The sequence below is a fragment of the Aspergillus brunneoviolaceus genome, assembly GCF_003184695.1.
Source record: "Aspergillus brunneoviolaceus CBS 621.78 unplaced genomic scaffold BO95scaffold_3, whole genome shotgun sequence".
Taxonomy (NCBI): domain Eukaryota; kingdom Fungi; phylum Ascomycota; class Eurotiomycetes; order Eurotiales; family Aspergillaceae; genus Aspergillus; species Aspergillus brunneoviolaceus.
The window spans coordinates 134367-152499 of NW_020290733.1; the positions used below are offsets into that span (position 1 = coordinate 134367).

Sequence of the window (18133 nt, forward strand, 5' to 3'; positions counted from 1 at the left end):
CAAGAATATAGTAGTACATACCAATCGCTCGATAACAGGAACCCAGAGTGTCCCAAGCATGGGATAATAATATTACAAAGCACAAGATCCGTGATTTCCGTGTTGTACAGTGTCCGTACCGGAAGCGAAGGAAATTCAATGGGTGAACAAACTCTAGGTGCTTTTATCAAATTGGCGGGTTGAGTCAGGTTGATCTGACCTGGTGCAAGGCCGTAGTGATTCACGGCCGGGGTATCAGAGCACACGCAATGGGTTCGTCCGAATCGGTCGCGATGACACTTGCGCGTATCATGTTTAGAAAGTGGTGGTCGGTAAGGAGATTCGCGTCGACCCATATGTTTAAGGCCACCAGCCCATTCGTTTGTAGCTTTCAACCATGGCCCGAACAGCATCAGCATCGAAGCGCTCACGAGTAGGCTTCCAGCCTGTGGTCTTTTCAAACAATGTGCCATCGATGGACATGTCCTGGTCCCTGAGAACATCCCGCTCCAAGAACGGGCTGATCGGTCCTGGCCTATGAATTTTCTTCTCTTCAAGCAGGTCGGCCCAGCCCTGCAGGCACTCCTCGTTCATATCATCCACAACATCGTCCAGGTTCATCTTAGCGAATTGAGATGCCAAAGAACCGAGGAACTCGACCTTCATGCCGAACACCTCCGACAGAGCATCTGCTATGTGCTCTTGGCGAGTGTCACCATGGTCGACCACGTTGAAAGCAATGGGGGCCGACCCATCCGTCGGAGCGCTTGCCCTCCATTCTGCTGCTTTCCAGAGCGCACCTGCTGCATCTTTGATGTAGATTGTGTTGATCTTCAGGTCCTTTGTGTACAGAAGTTCCAAGTTCTTCTGCAATTCCAAGTGAACTCGCGCAAGGCAGATACCCATTGCAAAATAACCGGAATCATACTCGCCATAGACGTGTGGCAACCGAAGCAAGCAGTAGTGAAGGTTGGGGATCTTCTGCAGCTCCTCACTGGCCTTCATCTTCCACTTAGCGAGCTTGTGCCAGGGCTGCAACTTGTCGTCCTCCTTGCGCGGACTCGAGCCACCTTTGTAAACGTGTGCAGTCGAGCACTCGACGAAAGAGCGGATGCCTCGACGGGCGACTTCGCGACCGAGGGCAACGGTGAGGGCATAGCTGCGGACCTCGTAAACATCATCAGGCTGCGAGTGTCGGGTTTCTCCACCACAGTTTATCACATAGTCGAACTGTTCGCCGTTGGCACGGTCAAAGATCCGGGGAAAGTGCTCTAGCAAATACGCGGAGTGTCAGTAGGCTATGACATGCGCGCAAAAGCAAGTCGGATCGAGTTTGTCAACTCACGTTCTCGACTGGCATCAGCTTGGACAAACTTGTCTTTCGAGCAAGCTTCTTGAAACTCAGGGGCCAACCAGGCAAGCTGAGGGAGGACTTTGTCGACCAGTCGGACTTCCGAGGCCAGGTTGTTTTCGTGGATATGCAGGGCAAGATGGCGACCAATGAACCCTACAAATGCAATGGCATGTAAGTCGGATTGTACAACACCCAGCTGATTTCTGCACGATCAAGAGGAACCATCATGAGGCATGCATACCAAGACCACCCACGATCAGAACGGCGGGCTTTTTTGCCTGATCATCCGCCATGACGAGGAATGTGACAAGAAGCGAGCTTAGTGATAGGAGTTGAGACAGAAGAGAAGCTTCAGCTTTGTTCAGATAGTGAACTAGCTCGTGTTAAGTGGCAGTTTGTTGACAGGCACACCCCGCACCCGAGCGCGTACCAGTCAATGGAAGAATGCGGGGAGGAAAAGGGGGCGGAAGAGACGCAGGGAGGGAAAAAGCTGAAGGAGGAGGAGGGGGGGGAGGAATGCTGTCACGGAAGATGCAGCAGAGGTTAATAGTTCAATATATGATAAAGAAGGAAATTAATGCCAGTAATTGGAGGATGAGAGAGTGAGGAGGGAAGGAGGGGAAGAGAGAAGGAAGAAAAGGAGGAGATCGAAGAGGAGAAAGATGAAGGAGGGAGGAAGAGGAGAGGAGAGGAGAGGAGAGGAGAGAAAGAGAAGGCGGACGGGGAGGGGAGAAGAGAAAGCAGCCATCCATCCATCCATCCATCCATCCATCCATCCACTCATCCATCTTCTCTTTTGGGAGGGACCAACGAACTATGAGAATAATATTAATCCTGTTGATAATAATAATCATGATGGACTAACGACCTGCCTGTTTGTTCTTGGTGCTTCTCCCTTCCCAAGTCATCCATCCATCCCTCCATCAATTAACCAACGCTTTCAGATTTACTTTTGATTTTATCTCAACATCGGAGTACTCTCGTGGTTTCTGATGTGATCATCATGTATACTCATCGTTTTGCGCATCAACAAAGTCTTGGTGACTAATTGAGCCACTTACTAACTAGTAGACTCAGTCCGCCGACTATGCGGAGCTTTGCCTCACCAGGGATTCTATCTGTATACACCCACCCCATCCTCAGTTCCTCACCAATGTCCCCAAGCTGAGACATACGAACGGACCACCATACTGGAGAATGCGGCAGACAACATAATTCCAAACCAACCCCCTTCCCAAACCTTCACCCTATGTCGCGCACAGCCTGTGAGAGATAGAGAGACAGAGAGGCATCATGTCACTCCAATGCTGATCACGATGCCTGTTTTCTCCAGACTGTTCTCCATCTCCCTCTGGTGTAACTTCCATCCATGCGAATGATGTGGCCCGGTGATGCGACTGGAAACAACCATTCTACTCCTCTATTGTATTGGCTGTTCCTCCCAACAAAAACTTGGTGCTACCAAGCAAGATTATCTTCCTACCTAGGCCTTTCTCTAGGTACTGTACTGCAGGTCTGCAAACCACCACCACCAGCAGCAGCGGCTCCGCCGCCGCCGCCGTCGCTGCCACCAATAACAAACTGCAGATTCGCATGGAACAAGAGGGGGAGCACATCATCATTCCAAACCGCTTCTTTTACCGAATGAACGCCGCTAGCGCTGCGTCTAGAAATTTCGCCGGCGCAGTGGATACCACACGCCCCCGGCGAGGGCTTCCCACTCGCTCCTTTGCCCTCGTACAGGAAAGTGGGCGAATTTTAAGCGTCCCTCGAGCATTTCGGAGAGGTCCCCAAACCAAGGAAAGGCAAATGGATTCATCAATCCGTCCCCTGCCAAGCACGCGTTGTGGGACGTTGTCCGTTCGTCAGGGACACCGTCCGATCATAGTCCCGCCTCTAAGTGGGTTCTGAACCCATTTATTGCCTCCCCATTCCCTGAAAGGGAAGGGGTGGGATGTCGAGTACGTATCCGTTGCAAAATAAAAGGAAATGAAAAAGAAAAGAAAATCGGTTGTCAAAGCAAACATGAAGATGATGATGTTGAATTGTCAATCCCGCTTTGCCACCACAACACGCTCAAATTCCTCCCCTCAAAAGGAAAGTCTCAGAGGAAGAAAAAGACAAGATGACCCAAGCATCCCAGATTAAATGCTTAACGCAGGGTAAACAAGAAAAGGCGGCGATGGGCGCGCAAACCGCCAATTGTGAAATTGGGAGAGACTGAGATGATCAACCGTAGGGAACAATAGCATCGATGATCTGCGTCTCATAAAATGATGCTACGAGTCAAGGCTGCTTGCTGGTGGGTAACCACTAATTGCTCGTGATTCCTCCTGGATTATTAATTTGCGATATCGCAAGTCTGACGCCGGAGAAGTGCCTGCATACTGCATAGGGCGTCGGCAATTCGCTTCGGTCGCGTCTGCGACTCAGCCTAGATCTTCCCTGGACGTTTCCCCTCTCCTCTGATTCGCATTCCTATCTACACACGTCAATACTGATCCAATCGGATAGACGAGGTAGACAAACAAACCTCAACGAGCCCACGTCCTTGCAAACAGAGCCACAAGCAACGGATCGAAGAGAACAAAAGGACGAAAAGGGGCGCAAAAAAGCAATTCAGGTACTGTACTATTGAACGCTTATCCGCGGCGGCAACTTTGGAACCATCACTATTGATATCAACTTCGGTGATGCTTCACTTCCACCCGACCTTCCCCCCCCCTCATCTCCTCCTATTCATCCATACTAGTACTCCATGAAGTAGTGACTCCGTTTCTCATTTTCTTCACTAATCAACCCACACTTCATTCGGGCATTTAGACTGGCCGGAACGGGGCCCATCAACCCAGTAGCACGGGATCAGACCGCTTGGACAACACGATTAACCAACACGATTAACCAACACTGGGAATGGGATACGTATCTATATGTATATTTTGGAATTGAATTCCGAGCCATTGGGCGAATCGAGGCTCCAAAATCCTCCTAGTCTCAGTGTGCTGGAGAAAAGAAGACTATGGGGTAATAGTGTCTATGAGTATCACAAAATCTCGGCAATTGTTCGGGATTCTCCCCTCCCTTCAGAGGAAACAAAGATAAATTAAACCTCGGTGTCAAAACTCCCCAAACAAACTTCCTTTTTCCCGGGGGGTCCCACGTTAGGAGGGAATGAGACTGAATGGCGCATCAATTTTGACTTTCAGTCCCAGTCCCAAGGACCGTGGGTGATCGTCAGCCCATGGTTTGTGCAGGGGCTTCAACAAAAGCCCCCCCTCCGGAGCCCCCCCGGCCATTTTTTGTCTTTTGCAAGCAACCTTTTTAGACTTCTTAGAGGCTTAGACAATTTAGACTACTACTAGATACGGTAAAGTAAGGCGCATCACTTCTGCGATACGAAGGCTCGTGCGAAAATTCAATTAGGTTCGATTCTGTTCGGCTCCCCTCAGGACGTGGCAATCTAGATACACTGAGTACGGACTACGGAGTAGCTCGGCTAATTCTTAGTATCTAGAATCAGTATCCTCTGGCTCTTATGTCCGACAAAATGAATGACTTGCAAGATGTTCGGAGGTGATAACCAATTGCTTCTTCACAATTTCTATGCAACCTTCCCGGGGGAAAGCCAAGTATTCCTCCAAACGAAAAAAACAAAAACAAAAACAATATTCTACAGCCCACCAGCAACCATTCCCAAAAGAAATCACCATGGAGCAGCAGGGGGGAAAGGGAGGGGGGTGGCGGTCAAGTAGGTACTGTACTGAGCTAACAGGATAACGTAGCAGTGCACCACCGTACGTAAATGACTTGTCAGACCAAACATATTACATGAGCTGTTTGCCTTGGAAAGCCCAAAATCCGAATCAGTGGTCCCTGGGGTCCGCGAGCAGCATATCCTCCTCCACAACGTGCAGCAGTACCCGGATCTTGAAAGCCGACGTCAGCGATCCAGATTCCAGAAGCTGGGTCCGACCCTCCATGGCCTTCTGCAGCTCCTGCTGCACCATCGCCCAGTCCTGGTCGTGGTGCTGGCGGACGCGGATCTCGAAGTCAGTCCAGTCGAACTTCACCGAGGCGGCCACCACAACGGGCTTCATGGTGGTCGGGGAGTGGCCGCTCACGTCGTGGCTCAGCTGGCGGGACGGGCTCCAGTTGTCAAGACGGCATTCCTGTCGCAGGCAGCGCATGAACTCCTCCGCCGAGCGGAAGTCGCGGTAGGGGACCCAGACCGAGCCCATGCCCGGTTGGGAGGTCGCGGTAACGAGGAAATAGACGGGATCATCTGGATCGTCCGGGTTGGCTTTGACGCCTGGAGTAACAGTGGTGATGGTGAAGGTGTCGTCAGCAACAGGTTCGTCCAGGTTCATCATCACTTCCGGTGACTCCTGTCTGATGAGCGAGTGCTTTTTGCTCTTTGACTTTCTCTTCTTGCGGCTTGCTGGTGGCTCCATCTTGATCGGAGAGTAGTCCGGCTTCTCGATGTCGAAGCTGTTGGCAGGGGGGGTAGGCTCTATCTTGACGGGACGAAAGCGCTCCTGCTTCGTCTTCGCAGGGTTACTCCACTTGGTCTGCCAGTCCACCATCATCGGATCGCTATCGGAGTCAATATCGCATTCTTGGGAAGTCATGATCGACTTGAAAGGGCGAATCCGCGTGGTTGAGGAACGTCTCACTTGACGGGCCATGGAAGGTGTGTACTCTTGAACGTCATCCGTGTCATCAACGGCGGAGTCTGTTTCTCTGTATTCTTCGTCCGAAGAACTCTTAGACTTGCGTTTGGGCTTGCGTTCGACTTGCACGGCGACATGCGGCGCTGGCGTCATCACACGCTTGCTAGAAGAGGTCATATGTGATGCCATGTTTGTACTGGTATCGAGGGGCGTGAATCCGGTGTTATCCTAGTGACGCGGTCAACGTTAGCATACATCTAGGATTATTGAAAAGAAGCTTTGGCAGGTACATACATTCGATGAGAGGGAAGGTCTCACTTTTGAAGGTTCCTTGTCAGTGCGTGGTTTCAGAGCACTTTTGGCCTTGCGTTCGATGAGAATCATGATAGTTCGGATGATCCTGTAAGTGTTAGCTCGATTAGATGGCTATGGATGTGGGACATAAGTGACAGTGAATGCCACGGGGAAGGGTGGCAACTTACTCCTCCCTTCTATCGGGATATACGCAAAGAGCGTTCGGATCATTGAATGAGTCTTCCATCAAGTACTTACGACGGTTCTCTTCAGTACCCCAGTACGTTCTTCCGACGCTGTCCACAAAAATCTCAGCGCAGGTTCGTCGGGTAGCCTCCGAGTTCAGTAACTCGCCCCATTCGAAGCCGCGAAAGTGGACGTGGTCTCGAAGACTCTCAAGAAACTTGCGTTGATGCGCTGATTTCAGGTCGAGAAATTTGGTAAAATCCCGGTCTATATTTCCTGGTTTCAGCGCGCCTTGATCAAGTCCAGCCTTCATCACGTTATAGGTCACGTCCGAAGACGTGCTGGACGTGATTGGCCGTCGTGCCATGATGAGATAAGCTTCTTGATTCAGTCAAGATACATCAGTGAAGGACGAAGGTTGGTTTGGAGTTAAAGGCTTTCTTGTCAGCTAGCCTTATGAAACAGGTCCGGTAGCAGGTGCGTTGAAGGTTTGAGGAAAATGGGGAGTGGGTGTTCTGTGTTGCTTGGTGTGAACAAGTAGAAATTTCAGAGAGGGGAGCTTGGTGATGATTGCAGTGAAGGACGGTCAGAAATTCGTGTTTCTTGTCATCGCCGCGGCGATGGTTTGGAAAATATTCCGTCTGCACTTGTGACGAAGCTTGTGTTTTGCAAGTCAGTCTTGATCTGGAATGAACATGACGATGCTTCCTTACTCCATCGCCGGCTAGTTGAAACAAAAGGGAAAGATAGATGTCGCTATATCTTCAGGGACTTAGAGTTCGCAAGAGTGACAAACAGAACTGAAGAAATTGGAAGTCATCAATTCATTTAAAGATGGGGTGTCACGACATGAAACAATTGCTGACACGAATTAACAACAGGATTGGGGAAAAGGTATCTCTAAAGACAAACAACGTTTGCTGAGCTAGGTATACATGGAAGGTGTCCTCATTCCGCTCCTAAGTAGCGCAGTGAGTTCCTGAGTTCTTTGATAGCCGTATTGACATCATCAAATGTCAGTGCCGATACCGCCCAGCGAGCGTGCTTCTGTGCAAGCGCAATAGCTTGATCGTCAACTGACTGCGCATTCGTTGGACCAGAATGTGAAGCAACAGGTGCTGGCGCTGGAGGCGTGGGGGTCGGGAAATTCTGGTGCGCTGGGCGGGTAACTACAGGGACCGTGCCTGATGTAGATTGCACGAAAGGTGGAGGCACTGCGGTACTAGGTGACGATTTGCTGTAAAAGTAGCTGGCGTCATGAGAGGGCACGGATGGAGTTGCGGGTCCCATGTTGGATGGTGGAGGGAAGGAATGGAATGAGTCGGAAGGCGCAGGAGCACGATTCCCGTCTATTTTCCCAGGGGTGTCCGGGAGATCAGGTACGGGGCCCGATGAAGATGCAAATGTCTCTGGTGCAGAGGGTAGCTCCAGTCCTTGTTCTGTATCGTCCTCCACTTTGACTCCGGAAGGTGATCCAGTCCGCTGGTAGACAGAGGCACTGTCTCTCGTTGTGTTTGGTGTATCTGGTAAGACAAGCGGTGCTTGCGACGCGTCTTCAGAGTCATCCTGGACGTCCTCTACGGACGGCTGCCTCGGCTGGATAGGCAGGGATCCGACAATGGCCTGCACTTCCGGATCATCTGGTCTAGGCTCTAGGTCGGCCACTGCGTCTTCCTCCTCCTCAGCAGCGACGGGGTTTGACGCATTCGGATCTTCTCCAGCTTTGATTGCTTTGATGATTCTGACAGCGTGATACTTGGCGAACTTGATCTTCGCAGCGATTTCGGCATCCGGAGGGTTCCAGATCTGGCATAATTCTAGAAAAGTGGCAGCCGCCTGAAATGTATCTGCTGTTTGTCTATAGCTACGGTTAGCTGTCATCCTATCTGAACTTGTTGCGTAGGGCGGAACGAACTTCGTCACTTTATTGGCCTTCATCGTCGCCTCCGCACGCCCAAGGACCTCCAGAGCAAATTGCTCTACATATGCATTAGCTGCGACAGCATCCGTCACAGCGTCATTGTCGGGGTTTTCGTTCTTGAACTTTGAGGCGAGAGTAAGGGCAATGTCAGCATCCAGATACTGCACACAAGGGGTTAGGCTAGCAATTGCGCCTGACTTACCTCCTCCAGCTTGTCCACCAGCTCCGTCGTATACAGCTTAACCTCATCATCAGAGGTGTGCAGTCCTCTCTCAATGATTTGATTCACAATCCAAAAGTTGCCTAAGAAGTGGAAAAGAACCCATGATTAGCTTCAGATCACATTCAGGCAGCACTGACTTTAGGCGCACAAATGACACTTACACCAGTAGGCCACAACGGGCTTTGCGCGTTCAAGCTGAGCTGCCCTGAGGGCAAATCGGCCAATATCCGCGGATTTCAGGCTCGCGGGGATATTGCTGGCCATTAGGTCGGTATGGGAAAGTTGATCTTGGGGCACTGACGTTGTTTGTTGTTTGGAGGGGTGAAAGATAACGTGATGCAGGCGGGGATGACGTTCCAGAGCGGGAACTGCACCGAACGTTAGATAGACTAACCGCCTCGGCACAGCTGCGGTCTCCTGCTTTGCTGCTTGGCGGCCTACCACAAGCGGAATCATATATCATCCACCTCGATATTAATTTCTCCCTGGGCGTCACTTTCTAATCATTCAAGTCTCAAGTTGTTTCTGATTTTTTTACTTGACGGGAGAATTAGCATGCAGAATGCTCTTAAAGTACAGTGTAATGGCCTGCGCTATGCTTTCGAGCCAACAAGACAGCCGTCTGTTGATTTAGCTAGATTAATCATGCATCCTCAACTATCCATTCTCCAACGTACAGCTTCTCTTCACCTAGAATTTCCACCTCAAAGTGGTCTTCAACCTGTCCTCCAGGTCCTCCAATCCGCTCGATGACAATCCACGCTCCGCCACGGTCCTCAAGATTAGGGTGCAGATTGAAATCCTCGATGCGCACACCCGAAATGGCATCACTGTGGTTTCCGTCTTCAGATGTTGCTAGTATCTCTTTGTAAGGTCCTTGGCCAAGTTCGACTGTCATCAGCATGGGCGAAGGCCCAACGGGTCGGTTCGCAATCGTGGACTGTCTGCTTCTTCCAATTATCTTAAGGCGCGTCAGCCGTGGGGTCTCCAGCGGCGCCAGCATCCGGTCTTTCCCAGGGGACAGGACTCCAATGTCTGATATCACTGCGCGTCGCCCAGCGGCTTCTGGCGCCAGTGGCTTTACTTCACATGGACCGGAGGAAGAAACCCAGAGGTTGAAGCTTCCCAATTGATCGGGCGCGAAAGTCGAGCAGACGATTGTGTAGACTCCTTCACTAAGCCCCAATTTCTCTGCAAGCGAGCCGCCGCGACGGTAGTCCCCACTGTCGGCAGCAATGTCGCGGCTTCGAACTCGGGAGATACGCTGACCGTTGGACCAGAACAATTTAACATGCGTTGCTAAGTCGGACTCCTCTGGCTCGAGGAGGAGCGAAATATCGGTTGCACTGCTGATTTTAAAGCTAAATTGGGGATTGAATGGATATCGGGCTGACTCTGCATTCCCTCCTGCAGTCGACGGGGTCCAGGAGCCATGGACCTTTGTTGTGAATTTGTATTTATTCTGCGCATGCGCGATACCCACTGGACTAGAGGACAGTGCAGATAGTGTGAAATGTTGCTTTGCGGATGGTAAAGATTGCTCGGATACTACCACGGTGTAGGTCGTGTATGAAGGCATGTCTAACCTCATTAGAGTGTTCGGCGAATCAACATAGGGGCCACGATGAAGTGCCCCGTCACTCAAGGAAACTCGCTGACCACCTGCATCAAACACATAGAGGCTGATGAATCCGGGCTCGTCGCAATGGGCAGATGGCCCAGATTCGTCGTGATGGTCGACTGTCCGAAAATGCTTTCCAAGCAGTAACCAGACGGTACCGCCAGCATTGCTGGACACAGAAAACTGAGGGTTCTTGGCGAAACAACCAGCCAGTCCTCTATCAGTTGTGAGGTCCCATGTAAAGTGAAGATCTTGTCGGCATCTGAACAGGGAGGGATTCCAATTCAGATATAGATTTTCAAAATTCTGAAGAACATCCTCACAGTCCATCCAAAAGGTTCCAGGTGAGACATGAGACGTATCTTCGTAGCCAGAGCTGAGTTCGAAGTTGCTGTCATGGTCATAATCGCCAGCCCATGGATTCTTCACGAGCATTTGACGGCGGCTTTTGGTCTCCTTCATATCCAGAATGGCATAGTCATGCTCACTCACTAAGCCAAGTTCCTCCTGCTCCCTTTCTGTCAATCTTCCAGTACCTATTGTCAGTAGAACATCACCGGCTTGAAATGCTTTATAGAGCCGCCTCCAGATCTGTTCGCCAGTGACGTCTTCATGGTGAAGGAAGACTTGCTCAGGGATCCATCCTGTCAGCACCCACAAGTCTGTTCCAGAGTTACTTCCAGGAAAGTCATATCCCCCGCGAAGCTTCAGGTACGCTTTCTCCACCAAGGCAGGCCATATATAGCAAGGATTGCTTCGGTCGACCACATGAAGTGACCGTGATTTTTTCGACGATGGTAGGCGATCATCTATGACCACCTTGCGAAAACACCCGTTGAAATAAAAACAGAAGATGTATTTCCCCGAAGGTGAAAGCTTGGGATCTGTGTAACGAAGATCGCAGGGATATACCACTGGGTAATGGAGCTGCAACTGTCAGGTTCGCTTCAAGATGTCACGATTCCGTAGTGACTTGGCTTACCTTATCTATTCCACGCTCGTACCTAGATGTAATAGCGCACAGACTAGCAACGACAGAGCAATCTGTTACCATGTCCTGCACTAAATCAGTCTTCTCTGTTACGGCCATCGCCGGGAGAGTGGGAATATCTGTTTCTCCTGCGTGCTTTTGCAAAAGCAGCTCCTTTGGTCGTTTCCAGCCCGCAAAAACATCCCTCTGTTGGTTTGAGAGATGGAGTTCGGGCGAGTCTCTGGTCCAGGTCAGATTGATTCTTGTGCTGAAGTGCATAATTACTCCACATACGTAAAGAGGTCCTCCCCAAGTTGACGTTCAAACTCATCAAATCCTGGAGCACTTGACCATGGTGGAAAGATCGCATGGTTCAATTTCGCACTCTCGAGAAGAATGATTTCCTCCCGAGTTGTGAGTTTGCGCACCGATCTAGGGTAACGAGTCACTGGGTCATTGCTGCCATGGTCACGAATCGCAAGGCGCCAATCTTTCGCTACCTTGATTCTTTCGGCCCGGAGAAGCCAATCTTTGCACTTAGCGTCTAGAGCTTTTTTGTCCTTTGAGGTTGACGACAAGCTTAAGGCTTTCATGTAGTGCTCGGCGGCGTTGATAGCTGCTTCAAGAGCCTCGGCTTGAGATGTAGCGGCAAGTACATCTTCCTCGGCTGTCTGTATCATCGTCAATCCAAGATGCTCTTAATTTGAATTGCAGATGAGCTTAGGGACCGGGACTTCTGACCAAGGCTTGGCTAATTTGCAAGTTCTGTGAAGCAGCAGCAGCTCGAGACATGCTGGTGTGTGTGAGAGCTAGATTCTAGAATGTCTAATAACACAACGAGTATCATCCAGCAGCGATGAGAAGCTGAGCAGTGAACGCGCCGCGGAGCATTCCGAGCAAGGTGCATGCAATAGGGCAAATAGTGATAAGATTGATAAGGAAGGGTGTTTGCAGTTGAGTCAGTTCAGACAACTTAGTCTCACTAACGAAGATGAATGGTAACTTAAGTTAGACACCGGTATCACGCTCAGTGCGGGACCCGCTTCCTGCCCTCTCAGGTAGCGGCTCATCTTCCCTTGCTGCTATTCTGCCGTGCTATACCGCCATATGCTGGAGAATAAGGCATTCACATACTCCTGGTCTTCATAGTAAGAGTTACATGCACCGAATGTGAAAGAAAGCTTTCTTGTTTGCTTGGACAGAAAGCCGTGATGTGCAATGATATACAACTGTGAATACCAGGATTCAGGCTTCGAGCCCAAGCTCCCTTTTTGTTGACCGGTTCAATGACAAGTAGAAAAACTATGGGACTTCCGTCTAGAGCCGCCTAATTAGGTAATGATAAAGCCAGCCTCGAGTCAGACAGGTTGAGAGGATGCATGGTGTACAGAGTACACTGTACAGAATCCTTGCCTAGGGGCCAGATCAATGGTGACCAGTCTATAACAAGATATATTCATTCTCCGTGCAGTATGACATACAGGTCTACCAGGTGAAAGAACCTTAAAAGTTGACTCTTGTTTGGATCATGGATCGGAGAAGAGGGACGGGAATGGAGCCTGGAGAAGTCCACGCCCCAGACCGATAAGAGTAACGGACCTCGGCTCGTTTCGTCATGCGAGCACCGACGATCAACCACGCCGAGGTGCGATGGGAAACCCCCGGCTGGTTCTTTGCAGCAGATCACTCTACTTTTCTGGATTTCTGGACTTCTTTTTGGTCATGTCTCATTTTCTCTTTCTTCCATGCGCTTTGGGGCTCCTCACTTATTCTTCTTTTCTTCTCGCTAGACAAGTCTGATCTCTGACCCTTATTATCCACCGCTGTAACATTTAACAAGTTCTATCGTGGTTCTGGCGCGCTACGTTGACTCTCCCGTCTCCCCCCCCCGCTCACGATCAAGGCCCCAGTTATTCCGCACCGCTGGACCTCCAGGTGAGGGAAATTAGCATTCGACTCTTACTTAATATTAGGCGATATCGGTCTTGCGCTGGACGATATTCACAGTGACTGATATTGTCCTCACCATCAATCTCCTCTCCTATCAAAAATAACGGCACATTGCCTCATCTCCTCAACACAAAATGGCCGGTCAATCAAAACCCGCGCTCTCGCCGTGGGGCAGCGCCGTTGCAGGCGCTACGGGTGCCGTGCTTGCAAACGCAATGGTCTACCCTCTTGATCTGTGAGCAATTGATCCTCCGTATTTCTCTGGCATACTACGTAACGCGGTGGATTTGAGCTAATTGGCTATGTTACTCTACTCCTAGTGTGAAAACCAAACTTCAAGTGCAAGTGAAACAAGCGGACGAGACGAAGAAAGAAAGCTCCGATGAGACGGTACACTACAAATCGACTCTGGATGCCATCAACAAGATCGTGGAGAAGGAGGGTGTCGAAGGTCTATATTCCGGTATCACGGGGGCTTTGATCGGTGTTGCATCCACCAACTTCGCCTATTTCTACTGGTACACCATTGTACGATCGCTCTACATGGCATCCAACAAGGTACCCAAGCCTCCTGGTACTGCAATTGAGCTCTCGCTGGGCGCTGTCGCCGGCGCTGTCGCTCAGATCTTCACTATCCCGGTATCTGTCATTACTACAAGGCAACAGACGCAAGACAAGAGCGAGCGCAGAGGCCTCATCGAGACGGGTAGAGAGATCGTGGACAGTGAGGACGGCTGGACTGGTTTGTGGCGGGGACTCAAGGCTAGTCTGATCCTCGTTGTCAATCCCGCGATCACATACGGGGCATATCAGCGGTTGAAGGATGTCCTTTTTCCTGGAAAGTCCAGCCTAAAGCCTTGGGAAGCATTTCGTGAGTAGCTCACGTATCTTTCAATTTGATGTTCACTCATGCTGATTGTCTCTCTTCCTCTCAGTCCTTGGTGCCCTTTCTAAGTCTTTGGCCACGCTTGCGACGCAGCCCTTGATCGTGGCCAAGGTCGGCCTTCAGTCGCGGCCGCCCCCCGGCCGTGAAGGCAAACCCTTCAAGACCTTCAGCGAGGTCATGCGGTACATTATCAAAAACGAAGGAGCGCTGTCTCTCTTCAAGGGCATCGGACCTCAGATCACTAAGGGCCTCCTCGTGCAGGGTCTATTGATGATGACGAAAGAACGGTGAGCTCGTCTCCAATATGCTCATTAGCAGCAACTGATCATTTTTAGTGTTGAACTCATATTCGTCCTTCTGTTCGCCTATCTACGCAAACTCCGGGCGCAGAAGCTCAAGAAGGTAGTGGATTCCGCAACATCGACAGCCAAGACCAGTCTGCCAGTTACCTTGAAATGATTTCTATCACTTCTTCTTACTACCTCAGATCCACATATATGCTCCTTACTATTTTCACCCTATAACGGACATGTCCCTAGACTTCACTACATTCTATTGACCATCGATTTGACGACCTTGAACTTGGTTACATTCATGCTTTGACAATTCAAATACCGAGCACGCCCACTATTATCAAATAGCTGGCATTGTGCAACATTGATCATAATGTATATGCTGGTATCTCCATAGAACCATTACAATATGCAAAGATTCAATTATAAATTTTGGTAGACACCAGAGTCAACCCAGAACCAACGAAATATGAAATCTGTAGAATTTCCACAATCTCGAGAGCACCCTTCAACCCAAGAGAACGGATAACTACTAAATTATAGTCTAGACATATATCCGCAGGGCCGCAGTTCACCTCGGCAACTACCCAACTGCCGAAAACCAAAACACCTGAACTCAACTCAACCTCCTCTCACCGCTAATCAACACTCAGCAAACCGGCACCAAACCCCCCTAACCCAAACCAACTCCGCCCTCGTCTCCCAAACCCCTCCCCTCTCCGTTCCCAGAGAAAAAGGGCCCCCCCACCAAACCCAGCGAAAGCCTCACACCAAGCGGGGGAGGACTATGAGCCGTGATGAGATGGCCGCCATGGGCTCCCAAGTCTCCCACCACCGACGACAACAACAATGACCGGCACTTCTACGCCAACATCATCGACTGGCGCGCCTTCGCCGAGCCCCGAACCCTGATCGCCACGGGGATCCTGACAAGCGGCATCCTCGGCGCCGTGGGCCTCCACGGGCGCTACCTGCGCTGGTTCCCGGACGCGAGCAGCATCCTACCCTCGTACATGCGGCGCAGGAGTATTCTGGGCCGGGTGACGAGCGTCGGCGATGGGGATAACTTCCGGCTGTATCATACGCCCGGGGGCCGGTTGGCCGGGTGGGGGTGGTTGCCGTGGAAGAAGGTTCCGACGTCGAAGAAGGAGTTGAGGGATAAGACGGTATGTTTTGTTACCTTGCGGGTGAATTCCTACTTCGCGAGGGGGGGGGGGGGGGGAGAGGGGGGAGAGGGGAATAATGGCCGGGGCGAGAGCTACACTCAATATTCCACCGATTTCCTGGCCCCTTCCCTCCGTGCTTGTTTGTTTCTGGCCACCGAACTAACTCTTATTTTCGGTACCTATCAAAAGATTCACATCCGTCTGGCCGGCATCGACGCCCCCGAACTCGCGCACTTCGGTCGGCCCGCGCAGCCGTTCAGCAAGGAAGCCCACGAGTGGCTCACGGCCTACCTGAGCACTCGGCGGGTGCGCGCGTACGTCCACCGCCACGATCAGTACCAGCGCGTGGTCGCGACGGTGGTGGTGCGACGGGCGCTCGACTTCCCCATCCCCTTCCGGCGGCGCGATGTCTCGTACGAGATGCTGCGGAAGGGGCTCGCGACCGTCTACGAGGCCAAGTCCGGCGCGGAATTCGGCGGCACCGCGACTGAGCGAAAGTACCGGCAGGCGGAGCGGTGGGCCAAGCTCCGCGGGTTGGGGATGTGGAAGGGGTTCCGCCGCAATAAGGCGTGGGAGAGCCCCCGGGATTATAAGACACGGATGGGGCTGGAGAACCCGATACAGGTGAAGAAGGAGACGAAGAAGACTTAGAAACAGCTGCGAGGGGGGAAATGTTTGCCAGGGAAGGATGAGTTAATTATCGCGTGCCCCCATTCCCTTGTTTCGAGGCAGATTATAAGTCTACGCGCCTATGACGATACGGCTCATTTTCATATATCCCGGCGATATCTTAAGCTTGCACATCGAGTTCATCCATGAATATTGGTGTTCGTTGACGAAGACATTCCATGAGGACGCCCTGATCTGGGTGGGCATTGGCATTGGCATATCGTAACCTCCGTTAAGACCTCACACATAAGTCATCTTGGCCACACAAGTGATGCAAGCTGTCTTAAATAAGACATTATCTAGCCGCAAAGAGGGTAGAACATATAGAAAGGCATGCTCATGCCTGCAATCCATCAAGGACCGCAGTAATGCAAAAAGCTGAAAAGAGAAAAAACCCCCGAACAAAGAGAAATGGATATGTATGTTACAAAAAAACATGTCCGACATAGGCAGCCAGGGAGAGCACACAAGACACTTAACAGAAGTGTCGTTCAATCTCTGCGAAAAGCTTGGGACTGATTTCATCGCTCGAGTCGCCCTCAACGCGCCAGAGGCAGCCCTTGCGCTGGTAGTGCTCTAGCAGAGCCTTGCTCGTTTCCTCGAACTTGTGCAGCCGCTGCTTCCACGTATCGATCGAGTCGTCCTGTCTCTGGGTCAACGGCTCGCCGGTGATATCATCCTTGCCGGGAACCTTGGGCGCGTTGAAATCGGCATTGTAGACTCTTCCGGACGGTTCGTGGACCCAGCGCGACCCTATGCGGGAGAGAATGACGGATGGAGGTGTGACGAGGTGGACGACGAAGTTCACGGGCACGAGGTTGTCGAGGCTTGACGCCTGCGTCGCGGTGCGAGGAAATCCGTCGAGGATGAAGGAGGCATTGGCAGAGACCGACGTGGAATTAGGTGCGGCGGCTGCTGCTGCTGTCGTTGATGTGGCTGTGGCTGTGGGTGGAGGAAGCCAGCCTTTGGACTCGAGTTCCGACGATATAAGCTCGAGGATCATCGAATCGGGGACAAGGTTACCGGACTGCATTGCGGCCTCGGCTTTGAGACCTATCGCACGAGAGAAAAAAGAGCATTAGCCATTGTCGCAACAGTTCCAGGAAATTGTGCCAATGGGAATCAGCATACCTAAGGGTGTTTTCCTCCGCACATTTTCCCGGAGGAGATCGCCTGAGCTTATGGAGGCTAGGTCGGGGAATCTCGTGAGGAGTCGCTCTGTTTGTGTTCCTTTTCCGACGCCAGGTGCACCTATAAGGATGATTCGCGCAGCTTTTCTGAGCGGTCGGATAGCGCGCGTCATTGTTGTGTGTTTGTTCTTCTGTTTGGGGGGGGGGGGGGAGGAGGAGGTCTATCTAGGTAGGTAGGTATTATCGCGCCCGCAATGCAAGGCTAACTAACCCAAGGGCTTTTGAGAGGCACTTCGGCTTGTTGAGAATTGTTGAGCCGTCTAACTTGTTCAAGACAGGGACAGATAACGGGAAGGCGGTACGCTATATGATGTCCATGATGGTGGTTATTGATACATAAGTTGTAGTTGGAAGGGAGATATTTGGATGGAAGAAAGCGACGGTCGATGTCGGTTGATTCTGCACCTACGCCCTTATCAAGAATGGCTGGTGCTCAGCTGATGCAATGACATTCAATTCTGGACTCGAGTCGGCAAGACTCGCGAAATCGTGGGGTTGACTCATTTGTAGATGATTCCCTCTTTAGGAAGTCGGTGAGCGGAGTTCGATCCGGGGCTTTCTGTTTCCCTTTTGTGGCTTGGAAATATAGTACGGATATTGGTAGCACTACCTCAATAAGATGTGCGTATGATGTTCGTATGATGTTCCAGTTCTGATGGTTCCTACGGTAAAATGATAGGTCTTCTCCCTCAGACCAACGTCACCCTTCTACAAGACCTCACGAGCTTACACGGCTGATCAAACCCCAAGTGGACAACCTT

At 51.1% G+C, this 18133-nt stretch overlaps 7 protein-coding genes across 7 annotated transcripts; 2 read left to right on the forward strand and 5 right to left on the reverse strand.

Moving 5' to 3' along the window:
• Positions 1 to 261: 261 nt before the first annotated feature.
• BO95DRAFT_113183 (NAD-dependent epimerase/dehydratase family protein) lies at positions 262 to 1751 on the reverse strand. Its single transcript, XM_025580388.1, has 3 exons — positions 1575 to 1751; positions 1325 to 1486; positions 262 to 1250 (listed from the first exon to the last, which is right to left on the reverse strand). Exons 1-3 carry the CDS (start codon positions 1624 to 1626, stop codon positions 340 to 342), a joined length of 1125 nt encoding a protein of 374 aa, XP_025447296.1. The 5' UTR covers positions 1627 to 1751; the 3' UTR covers positions 262 to 339.
• Positions 1752 to 5153: 3402 nt separating this feature from the next.
• On the reverse strand, positions 5154 to 7140 carry BO95DRAFT_113250 (uncharacterized protein). The gene is made up of 3 exons (XM_025580389.1): positions 6486 to 7140; positions 6298 to 6403; positions 5154 to 6231 (listed from the first exon to the last, which is right to left on the reverse strand). Exons 1-3 carry the CDS (start codon positions 6848 to 6850, stop codon positions 5197 to 5199), a joined length of 1506 nt encoding a protein of 501 aa, XP_025447297.1. The 5' UTR covers positions 6851 to 7140; the 3' UTR covers positions 5154 to 5196.
• A 291-nt stretch (positions 7141 to 7431) lies between these two features.
• On the reverse strand, positions 7432 to 8891 carry BO95DRAFT_449122 (uncharacterized protein; the record flags this gene model as incomplete). The annotated part of the gene is made up of 4 exons (XM_025587928.1): positions 7432 to 8341; positions 8399 to 8526; positions 8607 to 8707; positions 8789 to 8891. The coding sequence occupies 4 exons, from the start codon at positions 8889 to 8891 to the stop codon at positions 7432 to 7434; spliced, it is 1242 nt and encodes a 413-aa protein (XP_025447298.1).
• A 379-nt stretch (positions 8892 to 9270) lies between these two features.
• Positions 9271 to 11898, reverse strand: BO95DRAFT_449123 (calpain-like protease PalBory; the record flags this gene model as incomplete). The annotated part of the gene is made up of 3 exons (XM_025587929.1): positions 9271 to 11181; positions 11231 to 11459; positions 11513 to 11898. The coding sequence occupies 3 exons, from the start codon at positions 11896 to 11898 to the stop codon at positions 9271 to 9273; spliced, it is 2526 nt and encodes an 841-aa protein (XP_025447299.1).
• A 991-nt stretch (positions 11899 to 12889) lies between these two features.
• BO95DRAFT_510335 (putative peroxisomal carrier protein) lies at positions 12890 to 14774 on the forward strand. The gene is made up of 4 exons (XM_025591343.1): positions 12890 to 13403; positions 13489 to 14039; positions 14104 to 14341; positions 14390 to 14774. The coding sequence occupies exons 1-4, from the start codon at positions 13303 to 13305 to the stop codon at positions 14511 to 14513; spliced, it is 1014 nt and encodes a 337-aa protein (XP_025447300.1). The 5' UTR covers positions 12890 to 13302; the 3' UTR covers positions 14514 to 14774.
• A 172-nt stretch (positions 14775 to 14946) lies between these two features.
• On the forward strand, positions 14947 to 16385 carry BO95DRAFT_378918 (thermonuclease family protein). Its single transcript, XM_025583304.1, has 2 exons — positions 14947 to 15513; positions 15703 to 16385. The coding sequence occupies exons 1-2, from the start codon at positions 15145 to 15147 to the stop codon at positions 16162 to 16164; spliced, it is 831 nt and encodes a 276-aa protein (XP_025447301.1). The 5' UTR covers positions 14947 to 15144; the 3' UTR covers positions 16165 to 16385.
• BO95DRAFT_438036 (adenylate kinase ADK2) lies at positions 16336 to 17529 on the reverse strand. Its single transcript, XM_025585411.1, has 2 exons — positions 17314 to 17529; positions 16336 to 17235 (listed from the first exon to the last, which is right to left on the reverse strand). Exons 1-2 carry the CDS (start codon positions 17483 to 17485, stop codon positions 16658 to 16660), a joined length of 750 nt encoding a protein of 249 aa, XP_025447302.1. The 5' UTR covers positions 17486 to 17529; the 3' UTR covers positions 16336 to 16657.
• Positions 17530 to 18133: the final 604 nt, after the last annotated feature.

What these genes read in the sequence shown, in the direction of transcription:
- BO95DRAFT_510335 (XM_025591343.1), top strand. Translation starts at nt 13,303, where the DNA reads ATGGCCGGTCAATCAAAACCCGCGCTCTCGCCGTGGGGCAGCGCCGTT. An exon ending in ATGGTCTACCCTCTTGATCT is followed by an intron (nt 13,404 to 13,488) that starts GTGAGCAATTGA and finishes CTCTACTCCTAG; the next exon opens with TGTGAAAACCAAACTTCAAG. An exon ending in TTGATGATGACGAAAGAACG is followed by an intron (nt 14,342 to 14,389) that starts GTGAGCTCGTCT and finishes GATCATTTTTAG; the next exon opens with TGTTGAACTCATATTCGTCC.
- BO95DRAFT_378918 (XM_025583304.1), top strand. Translation starts at nt 15,145, where the DNA reads ATGAGATGGCCGCCATGGGCTCCCAAGTCTCCCACCACCGACGACAAC. An exon ending in AGGAGTTGAGGGATAAGACG is followed by an intron (nt 15,514 to 15,702) that starts GTATGTTTTGTT and finishes ACCTATCAAAAG; the next exon opens with ATTCACATCCGTCTGGCCGG.
- BO95DRAFT_113183 (XM_025580388.1), bottom strand. Translation starts at nt 1,626, where the DNA reads ATGGCGGATGATCAGGCAAAAAAGCCCGCCGTTCTGATCGTGGGTGGT. An exon ending in TCTGATCGTGGGTGGTCTTG is followed by an intron (nt 1,487 to 1,574) that starts GTATGCATGCCT and finishes TTGCATTTGTAG; the next exon opens with GGTTCATTGGTCGCCATCTT. An exon ending in AGCTGATGCCAGTCGAGAAC is followed by an intron (nt 1,251 to 1,324) that starts GTGAGTTGACAA and finishes CGTATTTGCTAG; the next exon opens with AGCACTTTCCCCGGATCTTT.
- BO95DRAFT_113250 (XM_025580389.1), bottom strand. Translation starts at nt 6,850, where the DNA reads ATGGCACGACGGCCAATCACGTCCAGCACGTCTTCGGACGTGACCTAT. An exon ending in TATCCCGATAGAAGGGAGGA is followed by an intron (nt 6,404 to 6,485) that starts GTAAGTTGCCAC and finishes TAACACTTACAG; the next exon opens with GATCATCCGAACTATCATGA. An exon ending in GACCTTCCCTCTCATCGAAT is followed by an intron (nt 6,232 to 6,297) that starts GTATGTACCTGC and finishes CCGCGTCACTAG; the next exon opens with GATAACACCGGATTCACGCC.
- BO95DRAFT_438036 (XM_025585411.1), bottom strand. Translation starts at nt 17,485, where the DNA reads ATGACGCGCGCTATCCGACCGCTCAGAAAAGCTGCGCGAATCATCCTT. An exon ending in GCGGAGGAAAACACCCTTAG is followed by an intron (nt 17,236 to 17,313) that starts GTATGCTGATTC and finishes CTCGTGCGATAG; the next exon opens with GTCTCAAAGCCGAGGCCGCA.